The sequence below is a fragment of the Aquila chrysaetos genome, chromosome 10 (genome assembly GCF_900496995.4).
Source record: "Aquila chrysaetos chrysaetos chromosome 10, bAquChr1.4, whole genome shotgun sequence".
In the NCBI taxonomy this organism is placed as follows: domain Eukaryota; kingdom Metazoa; phylum Chordata; class Aves; order Accipitriformes; family Accipitridae; genus Aquila; species Aquila chrysaetos.
Window position 1 is genome coordinate 9622444 of NC_044013.1, and position 12093 is coordinate 9634536.

The 12093-nt window shown below is 37.6% G+C and overlaps 1 protein-coding gene across 5 annotated transcripts in view; it reads left to right on the top strand.

Annotated features, from left to right (window-relative positions):
- FXR1 (FMR1 autosomal homolog 1) overlaps nt 1-12093 on the top strand; it is a 38575-nt gene that overhangs the window by 16874 nt on the left and 9608 nt on the right. For all 5 annotated transcript variants that reach the window (XR_003925275.1, XM_030027326.2, XM_030027327.2 and 2 more), the window contains exons 5-10: nt 1699-1847; nt 2303-2396; nt 3641-3757; nt 3857-4027; nt 9252-9330; nt 11935-12044. Coding sequence is in view for 4 of the 5 variants with exons in the window: in XM_030027326.2 (XP_029883186.1) it covers nt 1699-1847; nt 2303-2396; nt 3641-3757; nt 3857-4027; nt 9252-9330; nt 11935-12044 (720 nt within the window). In the remaining variant the exon portion in view is untranslated. The remainder of the gene's footprint in view (nt 1-1698; nt 1848-2302; nt 2397-3640; nt 3758-3856; nt 4028-9251; nt 9331-11934; nt 12045-12093) is intronic.

Sequence of the window (12093 nt, forward strand, 5' to 3'; positions counted from 1 at the left end):
TGTCTGATACAGTCTCGTTAAAGCTTTATTTTGTGAATGACAGCAAGAGAATTTAACTTTGTAGTAGGAAGGGACCTGTGTTTAGACTAGACTGTATTAGATTCCTAAAACCAAAGGAACAGGGTTGAGGAAAAAAAAATTCGTCCACTGTCTGATATTGTTTAAAAACTGCCAACAAATAGTAACTGCTGTTGAGCTCTGTAAGGGAAAGGTGGTGGTAAACAGTTGTCAAAGGAAGAGTCTGTGTCCTGATCCTTGTGGATGAACAGCTTGTTAAGAAAACAATAGAAAAGGAGACAAATTGATTTAAATGATAAGAGTTTGTCATTTGGGGCTAATCTGCTTCTCTTGTACATCACAGAAATTTGGAATTTTACTATCAGTTACCTTGCTATGCTGCTTATTTAAAAAAAAATAGTAAAAGAAAAATTTTTAATTCTGAATTTAAATGCAGTTTTACCCAATTCTTAATTTTCTAGTATTTTTGATACGGGGAAAAATGATTTTTCATCCTCAGATGGTTGGTATCTTTATATAGCACTGTCAAATTAGTTATTTGATGGAATTGTCCCCACAAAAAAACCCTCACAGTTCAATTTTGGCTTCTTTGTACAGTCTGTAACATGGTTCCATATTGAATTTTTTTTTTTCCTCAAAGTAAATGTGAAATTCACAAACAACCCAGGTATCTAATGATAGTTAGCTTTGTGATTGTTCTGATAACCAGAATTATCTTTAACTATAGGAGTTAATTTTTTAAAGCATAGGGTGGTAGTTCTCTTAAATTTAGTTGTCTGTTTAGTATTTATTTTTCATTATTATTACTTAACTTATTTTGTGATATTTTTCAAAGCAGCTTTATATGATTAGGATGATACCCAAGCTAAACTTAAAATTTGAAATTGGAAAATAGCACATGGGAAAGTATGTCACAACCCTAGTGATTTACTTTTTCCTGATAACTTGAGTAAATTGTGTGTTGACAAAAACAGATACCAGTTTTGAGGGAGCTTCCTCTGCACTACTGAATTGTGTCCAGGTGGAAGGGAGGATAGGCAAAGGCTGCATCCCTAACAGAAAGCCAGGCTTTGGGGATACTGCGCACACAAGCTTCTTTATACTTGCATGCGTTGGGTGGAAGTGTAGGAGTAGATTATCGGTAGCTGTTAAATCTTCTTAGTTCTCTTGCCTTACTAAATTTGGGATAGTGTGTATCAAAAAGATTGAATTTTTTTCCTTTTGATCTTGCATGATGCACAGGTAGCTTGCTCATTGAATCCCTTTTTTTTTTTTTTTTAACTGTTGCAGAGCAGATATTTCTGTGAAGAATGAGTTACGTTTGCTTCTCTATTAGGTATTTTTTAGAATTAGAGCTCCAGGAAACATTTTGAAACTTGAACTGGACTAAAGTACGTATTTGAAGAGGGATGGGCATGAGAAAAATTAATCAAAGATGCTTTTGGGGCGGACTGAAATTATGCTGATACAGTACCCTGACGTCACTGAGGTATCAGATGGGTACTGAAATATGTCCAGGCTCATTTGTGTAGAATTGTAGCATTATATCAACTCAGATTTACGTTTTAGTCTATATAGTCATATTTCATACTTTTTTGGTGATGCTGGTAATGTTACTTTGTCTTTGTTGTTCCTTACTGAAGTTACCATTTAAAAAAAAAAAAAAAAATTCTTCTATAGTTTTATGTCATTGAATATGCTGCTTGTGATGCCACTTACAACGAAATTGTCACATATGAACGACTCCGACCTGTGAATCAAAACAAAACTGTCAAAAAGAACACCTTTTTCAAGTGCACAGTGGATGTTCCTGAAGATCTGAGAGATGCGTGAGTAGCTCTGCACACTTTAATAAGGCATTTACTGTATTTGAGTGGGGAAAAAACCCCACTTGGCTTATATTTTAAAGGCCACTTCACAGGTCCATGAAGAACCCTAAGGGTGGCTATGGTTGCAGTGGCTGGTTTAGAAACTACTGAGCGGGATCCCTGCTGAGCTTTTGGGGTGGGGACAAAAAGCAAGTTCTGAGATGGGAGCTTCAGGTCTTGCTTTAGGCTTGTACAGGTGATGCACTCACAGTGGGCCTCTGGTGCTAAGACTTGCCAAGTAACCGTGATGGCGTACAGTCCACAGAGAAATATAAGTTCTGGAACCATGTTAAGGAAAATGGGAGTTTTTCAGTTTCTGAGCAGTCTTTGCCGTAAACTACTCTGAAACATTCTCGGTTCTGATCATGATACTACATGTTCTGCTTGTTGAAATAACAATCATTTTGTCTCCTTAGGTGTGCTAATGAAAATGCACATAAAGATTTCAAGAAAGCTGTGGGAGCATGTAGAATTTTTTATCATGCTGAAACTGCTCAACTAATAATACTGGTAAGCAATTATTTCTATCTAAATATTGCATGAATTTTCAGTATATTATTTATGGGAAGTATACAGCCAGCTGTATATTTGTATGGAAAATGGTTTAACTTGTCAAGCTACATCAATCGTGAGAGATTTAATATAAGTAGATGTGCTTAAATTTAATCTTTGGGGGTAGGCCTTTTGGAGGAGCTACAAGCGCTGCACTGCATACAGCCTAAATTTAGGAGCAGCTTTCAGTCTCGTTGGTTTTATGGTTTTTGTCATCCACAACTGACTGCTGTTTCACTGATTTGTGCAGATGGCTGAAAGCTAACTCTAGCTTACTCTGCTCTGGAGCAGTAGATTTCTAATAGCAGCCTTCCAGTACCTAAAGGAGGCCTAGAGGAAAGATGGAGAGAGACTTTTTACAAGGGCATGTAGTGATAGGACCAAGGGGTACTGGCTTTAAACTGAAAGAGGGTAGATTTAGATTAGATATTAGGAAAAAATTCTTCACTGTGAGGGTGCCAAGACACTGGAGCAGGTTGCCCAGAGAAATTGTGGCTGCCCCTATCTTTGGAAGTGTTCAAGGCTAGGCTGGATGGGGCTTGGAGCAACCTGGTCTAGTGGAAGGTGTCCCTGCCCATGGCAGGGGGCTTCGAACTACATGATCTTTAAGGTCCTTTCCAACTGAAACCATTCTGTGATTACCCCCTGTACTGTATTATGCTACGCACTTGGACCTTCAACTGGGTTTCTGCATGAAGAACTGCACCAGTTCAGCATAGCCTTTCAGGAATTGTTCCCTTAGATTCTTCTGTGATGGTTTTCTCTTATTACATAGACTTTTCCCAGCATTAGTTTCTCTTCACAGTTCTGTTTACTTAATATTATCCACTTCAACCTCTCTCCAGAATTGTGTTTTCCTTGCTTATTTCCTTAGCTCTGCCATTCAGACAGCGAGGGGCAAGTATGTATATGGTAGAATATTTAATTTGTTTGGCTGGTGGAGCATCAAGAGGAAAGAGTTACTGTGTATATCCAGCAGCAAAATCTTTAGTGTAAAATATGCTGTGAGTGAGAAGAGAAAATTGTTGGTTTGCAGAGGTGGTGCCAAATTTCTCATGCTTTGTTTTGAGGAAGCATAATGTCCCATCTAAGTTCTGGAAACTTAGATCACGTTTGTGATTTAGTTTAAATAGGTTCCTGATTTATCCTTTAAATGTGGATTTGCTTAAAAAATGAAACTTCATGTTCCTTCTCTCTTGTAGTCTGCCAGTGAAGCAACAGTGAAGAGAGTGAATATACTGAGTGACATGCATTTGCGCAGCATTCGTACCAAACTCATGCTAATGTCAAGAAACGAAGAAGCTACAAAACACTTAGAAGTAAGCCGTAGCTTGTAATTCTTGTTGCTTGAAACGTAGCACATAACTGTACATTACATTGAGTGCATGTGGATGAGTCTTTCTTTGTTTTCCCTTCAGTGCACAAAACAGCTTGCTGCAGCATTTCATGAGGAATTTGTAGTCAGAGAAGATTTAATGGGACTTGCTATAGGAACACATGGCAGTAACATACAACAAGCCAGAAAGGTTCCAGGAGTTACTGCTATTGAACTTGAGGAGGATACTGGTACCTTCAGAATCTATGGAGAGGTAAGGGGGAAACTTTGCATGAATCTGATGAGCATTTCACTCTGTATCTGCTTTTAGAGTGGCAAGAGCTGTACCCAGAATTCAGAACTAGAAACAGCTGACTAGTTGTCTGAGTGTCTATGTGATGTTCACGCTATGGCAGCTTGTACTACAGCTATTTGAAATACGAGATTTCATTGCAGTGGTGACCTCCATAAGATGTGTTCTGTCCTAATTAGTCCATGTCCTGATGCACAGATCTATAACTGCACTGTATATCTCAGTACATCTTGAGAAGTATAATTTGCTGCTATTTTATTTGATCACAGATACTTTTTTTTTTCCTTCAGACTGTACATGTGGTTCTTGTTGGTTCTCCCCCTCCCCCCTTTCCAGTTCATGTGTGTTTTGTTGTGTGGTCTCTGTTCCTCTGACCTAGTCAAATGTGTTAAAGCCAATATCTGCTTCTTCTAACCCTTTTATTTTGGCAATTTAATGCTGGCTTTGTTAAAATAATACTGGTTTGCTTAGAGTTAATGCTGTTTGTGTGACTTTTTACCTGATGTGGTTTAAATCTCACAAGTGCCTTGAAATGTAGCTTGTCTTCGGACCAAAGCAATGATCAGTTCAGAAGGCAGTAGACAAAGTAGTGACAAAGATGCCACTGTCACCAGGGCCCTGTCAGAACATTTCTTGAGGGTTTTTATCCCATGTTACGAACTCTACAGGTGCCACTAACACCTAAGTCTCTGGTGTTAACACTTTTAGAAGTCCTTGGTTGTCTACTCTTTCAGGAATCTGTGGTCTTGAATTACTCTCCATCCATGTCATGAGACGAGGACAAACTTCTGTACTCTTCAGTATCTCTGAAGTTCTGTGTCCTTTGTTTGGAAACCTTAAACACTTCCAGGCTATCAGGGTGGCAACAGATCCTTCTTTGACCTAGTACTACCAGTAAATCACATCTCACAGTTCATGAAGAAGAATCAGACAAGTTTGAAATGCAGTAGAATGTCTAGTGTATTCCAGTTTCAGTCTCTTTAACGTGAATGATGTGATACTGAAACTTGTGGAAAGGTTATGACTGTCACCAGCCTCTTACAGTAGTGCACAGCAATGATTATAAATACCAGATGCCACCTAAATGAAAATGCCTTTAGGCACATCCAGCCTTGTCCTTCCTAGAAGTGATAGCTGCTTCTAAAAAAGCCAGGCAACGTAAATATTCCATGTGACGAGGGCTTCAGCATCTGTGTATACTTGTCTACTCTTTTTGCCTCTTTTCAGCTGAAATTGGCACACAGCCAGGCCCTAATGGCTGAACGCATGAGCAGACAATTTTAGGCTGCGAGATGTGTGGGGTAGTGATCCAATGTCCTTGACACTGTAGTCAGGGTCTGAGGGTCTCCCATAGCTAGCATTTTGCATACAAATAAAAGTTCAGTGTTGCTCAGGGCCAGAATCTTTGAGGGAAGGAACAGGGAGATAAAGAATATTGGAAAGCTATATGATTAGAAGGAAGCTAAACTGTATGGGATGCTGTTCCTGCTTTTTTCCCCTGTCTGGTCAAGACCACTGATTCCAAGACCCTTCCCCTTCTGCTTGAACTGCTGCTTGTGATACCTGTTATGGAGACCACAGTACTGTGAACTTCAGAGCTTGGACACTGAGTGGCTATCGCTACTTCTGAAATCTTGTGCTTCCCCAGGAGGGAAAGCCTTTTCAGAAACAGAAAAGCTTCTCTTAGACCTTCATTACTGGCAAAATTGAATTGCATTCAATTCTTGTGCAGTTCTTAACACTTGAGCTTTTACCCCTCTTACACCTTTTTTTTTTTTTTTTTTTTTGAAAGATACTTAACTGTATGATAACCATTCCTTTGGATAGAAGGATAGCAAGATCCTATCTATCCAGGCTTTTTTCAGAAGACTGTTACTTCTCGTTTTCCCTTTGGAGAAATCAAGAAAACTCGTTTTCCCTTTGGAGAAATCAAGAAAACTTGTTTTCCCTTTGGAGCTTTCATTAGCTCAGTTCCGTTTGAACCAAGAGACTAATATGCATTTATTTTCTTGAAAGACGACTTGTATCACAATGGAAGAAGCATTGTTCCCTGTCATGACTTCGGAGGTCTTTGTCTTTATCTGCATGGGGATAAGGCTTTTCAGATGATTCCCAGAGGTAGTTTTGTTTTTTCCATTTGGGAAGGTCTAAAAGAGCTACCAGGACTTTGGAGAGACTTTTGAAATCTTGTTTCAGAAACTGGTGTGAGACTCCCGAGACAGAGCCACCATTTGTAATAGGAGTGCGCTCTACCAGCACGTAGCCACTAGATCTACATTAGTGACTGTGTTACAAAACATTTTCCCTCAAATCTGCAGCCATACAGTTCTTGTTTCACACTCATGTAGAACTTTCCTGCTGCAAAAATGGTAGCTCTAATGCTGAGTTTAGAAAAATACCCTGCATTTAATCTTTCTATTAGACTCTCCAAGTAACGTGGATGTGTCTTGATTGTGTGAGCTACTCTGTGAAGTAACCAGAGCATGAATGGATGTATAGACTGTAATTCAAAGTTAGAAAGGTAGTTACTAGTAACTGGAATTCTTTGAGGTCTTTAATCCATGTGCACACTGATTTTTAGAGAGAGGGAAATTATTTTTCTTTTCCTTTTCTGAATTACTGATGCTGAGGAACTGAGAATACATTGTCCAGATCGCCTTTATATGCTATCTCATGTTGGGGTGTGAATGAGTCATACAGGTTGTACTTCTGTAAAATTCTGAGCACTTGTGGCAAAGAGTAGCTATGTGTATGGGTGCACTGGAGAACTGCAGTTACTGGCAGTGGTTTATTTTCTCATCCTGACTCTGCTTCTGTGGAGGCAGTCTCTGTTCCTTCATCTTTATTTGGGAAAGAATTGATAAACATACTTCTGAGGCAGGACGTTGTGAACTTTTTAGTTAATTGTGTCCTATTGGTAGAGTTAATTGAAGGTAAAAAATTGCTAATGTGTGTTGGAGTTTGTATCATTTTAGCAGTTGCTTTGAGTATGCAGCATAGCCACTGCTCCCTACGACTTCCTCTGCTTTCCATGCTTTATTGCTTGTTTCCGTATTGTGAAATCCAATTCACCCATGTTTCTCTTGCTGTCATTGTGACCTCTGCCATAAGTAGAGGTTTATACATTTTTTTTGTTCTTCTAGGACTTCCCTAATTTGATTGAAAGATGGAGGAGCTGGTGGTACTCTTATTCCGTGTGTTGCCTAAAAAAAAAAGACAGATGAAAGGGCTGAGACATTAGTGTAAAACGGAAGCTGTGCTCAAAAGCTGTCATTACTGACTAGATGCTGATATTCGTTCCTTAATTCTACACTTCTGCTGTTGATAATTTGAAGCCTTGTTTCTTGTTTCAGCATCTGTATAGCCTCAATTAACTGTCAATCAATTTCTGTCATTTAATAATAAAGCTGTAAGAGAGCATTTATACGAGTTTTCCCCGCTAACCAATGACACAGTCCTATATTGGAAAACATTGTACATGAACTGTGGACACAAACCAGCATTGTGGAAGGAGAGTGCCTTGATTGTAATATTACTTGAAACGTAGAGGTGATATGATTAGGACAGATTCCTTAAGTGCAGTACACCATTTTAGTGATCACTGTAGAGTTCAGGTTGCACTAATATAATTTGCCTGCAGTTACAGGAGAGAGTTTGTGTGAAGGTGCTTGTTATTCAGGCTTAGTTTCCTGTCAAGCATAAGACAGGAGAGAAACAAAAGTAGAAGAACTTTTCTAGAGAAAACTTCCTACCTGCAGCGAGTTCTAAACAGGCTTGGTGTGTTGTGTCTGTGCACTCCTATACTTTCCTGCAGTGTTGTTGCTCCTTTGAACCCCCAGTTTGCCTGACCGCTGCCAAATTCTCCTGTAGACCTCTGTGCTCTGAACATAGCCTCCCAGCCTTTCTGCAGCGAGTCCTTTTCCTGAAGATAAAAGTGGGTTGTGTGGTGGGCAAGCTTTGTGAGTGTGCGCACACCTAGAGGAGTAGCTACTTCTGTCACTTTGGCAGCATTTATTCACTGAGGATTAATGTATTTGTAAACAGTACTTGGTATTAAGACTTGCATGCAAAATGGATCTATCTGTTACGAGAAAGGCTCTGTGACTGATTCTGTTGTTTTCTTTCTGTTCTCTTGAATGCTGAGTAAGAGAACAGAAACGTCATAAGAGGACGGAACTTCTAACGGCTGTTTCATTTAGGCTGTTGTGAAAAATTAGTACACCCTTCTTATGGAAAAGGCTGTAAAGCCAGTCACTGCTTGCAGTGAGCCTATAAAGTTCTGTGGAGAGATTGTCCTTCAGCCTTGGAAATGTCTTATCTTTATCAGGTGACATAATCTTTAGATACTGTCAAGAGGCAAATGAATCTTAAAATTCATTTTCTCCTTTGCCATTTTTCTACATATGGTCTTCTGGGTAATGTAATAGCATATTACACATTAAAAACTATGTTAAAAATTGCAAAATAAATTTATATTGCTGACAGCATTGATGGTAGCACAGTTTCTGTGGAGGAAAAACTGGATGCTTCCAAAGCATTTTAGAGGAAAATGTGGAGCTGAAACTATAGTTTTATGGCTTTCCTATCTAATCATAGCCGTATAATACTCATTCACTGCAAAGTCAGGTGAAATGAGGTGTGTGATCCAAAGTTTCTTTTAACATAGTATTCTTGTAAGCTGAAGTTTCTATGAATGCTGGCAGGACCTCTTAGAAATTTGCTTCTTTTCAGTACAGAATCTTTGTGATAATTGTTATATTGACTCTAATAAATGGACTCTAGATTTGAAAATTTTGTCTTTATTTTGGAGAAAAAGAATGTAATTAGCTGTTTTTTCCCAATTAATGTCTACCAGAAACTGCTTCAAGATATATCAGTAAGATATTTTTTTATCTGGGGTTTACTCATGGTAAGTTGCAGATAATATTTTAAAATGTCTTGAAATACCATGGAAAAAGTTGTTTTATTCATTACTGATGCTTTGCTTTGATACTGAATTTAATGTCTGGGCATTTTACTCTTATTTCTTTAACATTTAGTTCAAAACTAGATTAATATTGTTTCTATTCCTTTCTTTTTGAAAATAAGTTTGGTGTTTGGAAGACTTGCAGCTGTTGCTACAAGATTTTATTTTTAATGTATTATATTCACAAATAAACTCCTTTTTTTTTAAATTCACTTCCAGACTGCTGATGCAGTAAAAAAGGCTAGAAGTTACTTGGAATTTGTGGAGGATTTTATTCAAGTTCCCAGAAATCTTGTTGGTATGTAATACTGCTAAAACTCGAAAACTTGGGGAAAGGGAGCCTAATCAGCATGACTCGGCAAAGAAGATTTAGATGCCAGTACGATATTTGATTTCTCCATTTAAGTAGGAAGAGATTAATCTTTTAAAACTATATGTATCAGGGAGTTGTTAAGAAATTAAATTCATAATTGTTGAATAATACTTTGTCAGGATTTTAATGCTTAAAATGGTTTGATTACAGACTTGTACAATCTAATTTAGTGGTAATATTTGAAGTTCAGATTCTAGTAAAAAAAATGATGTGCTAAATTGACTACTTAGAAGTGGTGAAACTAAATTCCAAAATTTAACGTGGAAGTACTACAGTTGAGTTGCAAGAATGATGCAAGACAATTCTCAGGCTATTGTTCCCTCCTGGGTTCACATTTGTTGGAGGTGGTGGTTGGATGGTGTTGAGCGGCCGTATAAATCAGCAGTGATTGTCAGTCTCATTCTTGGTCTAGAAATGGGCATTTTTTCCCCATGTTTCAGCTTAATGAAGGTGTAGCTTCCCAAAACTTGTAAATGCATATTATGGTAGCTTCTGTATCATAAAGGTGAGGTTAATCTTATTCCCCCCTCAAGAATAAAACACATTTCTCCCTAGTCCAGTCTTCACAGGGTACTTTTTTCCGTTTCCCTCATTCTATTCCTCTTAGCCTGCTTGTTGTGCTCTCTGAGTCTGGCAGCTTCCTACTCTAGTTTACCAGCCCACAGGCAATGCAGGCATGAAAGGAGTATTGGGAGTGCACATGTTGTACCTGATTCAACAGGAGTTTGGATTATCCAAAGGAGAAATTAAAAGCTATCCTTTAACCTCCTATGGTTTTTGGCTTAGAGCTTGCATGTTATAGACTACATAATTTAAATAATTCATGTGCAAACTCCTAAAAATTAGACTTTCAAGGTTTTATAAATTGAACAAGTGAAGGTATAGCATTTTGTTGTGTTTTTTTTAATAGGACCTCTGCAAATTATGTATCTGATGCAACTTGATGATTTTCTCATCTACCTAATGTTAAAGCTTGTTTTAACATTCAGCAAATTAATTGTTAGTTTGTACATGAACATATTTTTTTCTGTAATCTCATTCAGCAAACCCAGTTGAACTAAGGAACTTTGCTAAATCTAATGGTTTATAAATTGAGGTTTTGGGGGATTTTGGATAGCATTCTGTAATGTGAATATATTCATATAAGAATCATGGCACTAGTCATAGTAATGCGTTTAACTGAAAATGCTGCTTTTAAAACAATTACAGTACCAATTTATGATGAAGGCAGACATCTTGCCCAAATCACCTGTGGTCATACATGTAAGCAGACATATATTTAGCTACACTTTATGAAGATACCCAAGTTAAAAGAAGCATAGTGATCATTAATGACTCAAATTGAAGATACTGCACTATGCCCAATGCATTTCTTTCTGTGCCAAGAGAGAGGACTGCCATCTACTGAATTGCCAGTTTCAGCTACTGAAGCTCCTTGGGACTGAGGACTTTTTCCCAATTACTGGCTAACCATTATCCATAGAAAAATGTCTAATATTATAATGAGTGTGGTTTACTTCAGTAGTAGTAACAGGATCACTGTGCAGAATGAAATTGTAGGCATACAGAATGATGAGCTGTAACATGTTTTTTTAAGACAAAAAGATACAAAAAAACCCTGCTCAGCTATTTGAACTGTTGAGGAAAGGAAACAATTTTTAATGCTTTTTGCACTTTATTTTGTATCATGTTGATATCTGCTGTAAAGAATGTTCCTTATGGAGTATTCTGTCACACACTTTTGGCTTTATACTCTTTTTTTCAGAGGTTCTATGTTCTTTTACTCATAATTTAAACATAAATGTTTTCAAGTGCCAGATAGCTGTAGCTGAGATGAAGAAATGTTTCCACATAACTTTAGTTTAAGGAAGAGCTAAAATCTTCTAGTAAGGGAGCAAAGGAATCACTTTTTTTGATATTTAAACATACAATTTCTGAATAACCTTTTGGCTTAGATCCCGCACATGATCTCAAAATAAGTATTTTAAAGATAATATGGCAAGTGTGGGTAGTAGTCATGTTTATTGTAAAGGCAAAATTACATTTCAGAAAACAATTATGTAGTGTTTTACTTTAAGAGGCTCCCAACAAATGTATATTGTATATGCCTGTCAAAATGTTAGGAAAGACTGAACGAGGGTACGTGTGGAGTCAGGGGGTCCATATAATTTCGATTTATAAATTTAAAATAGGCATTTGCAAAACTTTTGTGCCATTTTACTCTTAGTCTTGTTCAATTTGCAGCTTGTGTGTAGTGGTACTCTTCATCAATACTTGTCATTCTATGCATATATATATATATGTAGTTTAATTTTGGAAGTTTTCATCTCTTTCTTCTGGCACAGTGTGGGGTTTTCTTTGGGGGGTTTTTGTACCTCTCTGAAGTAGAAGAAAACCTTGAAACAAAGTGAACGGTAGAGGAAAGTCAGGTGGTTGTTACAATTATGTTATACATAACTTAAAATACCAAGAAACCCGTTAAAATATTTTGCACACGGGTGCAAAATTAACCATTCTTGCCCTCTGAAGGAAAAGTTATTGGAAAAAATGGAAAAGTGATTCAGGAGATTGTAGACAAGTCTGGAGTCGTCAGGGTGAGAATTGAAGGAGATAATGAAAATAAACTGCCCCGTGAAGATGTAAGTATTTTATTCTTTCTTCCTATGATTAGGGTTTTATTATCAAAAC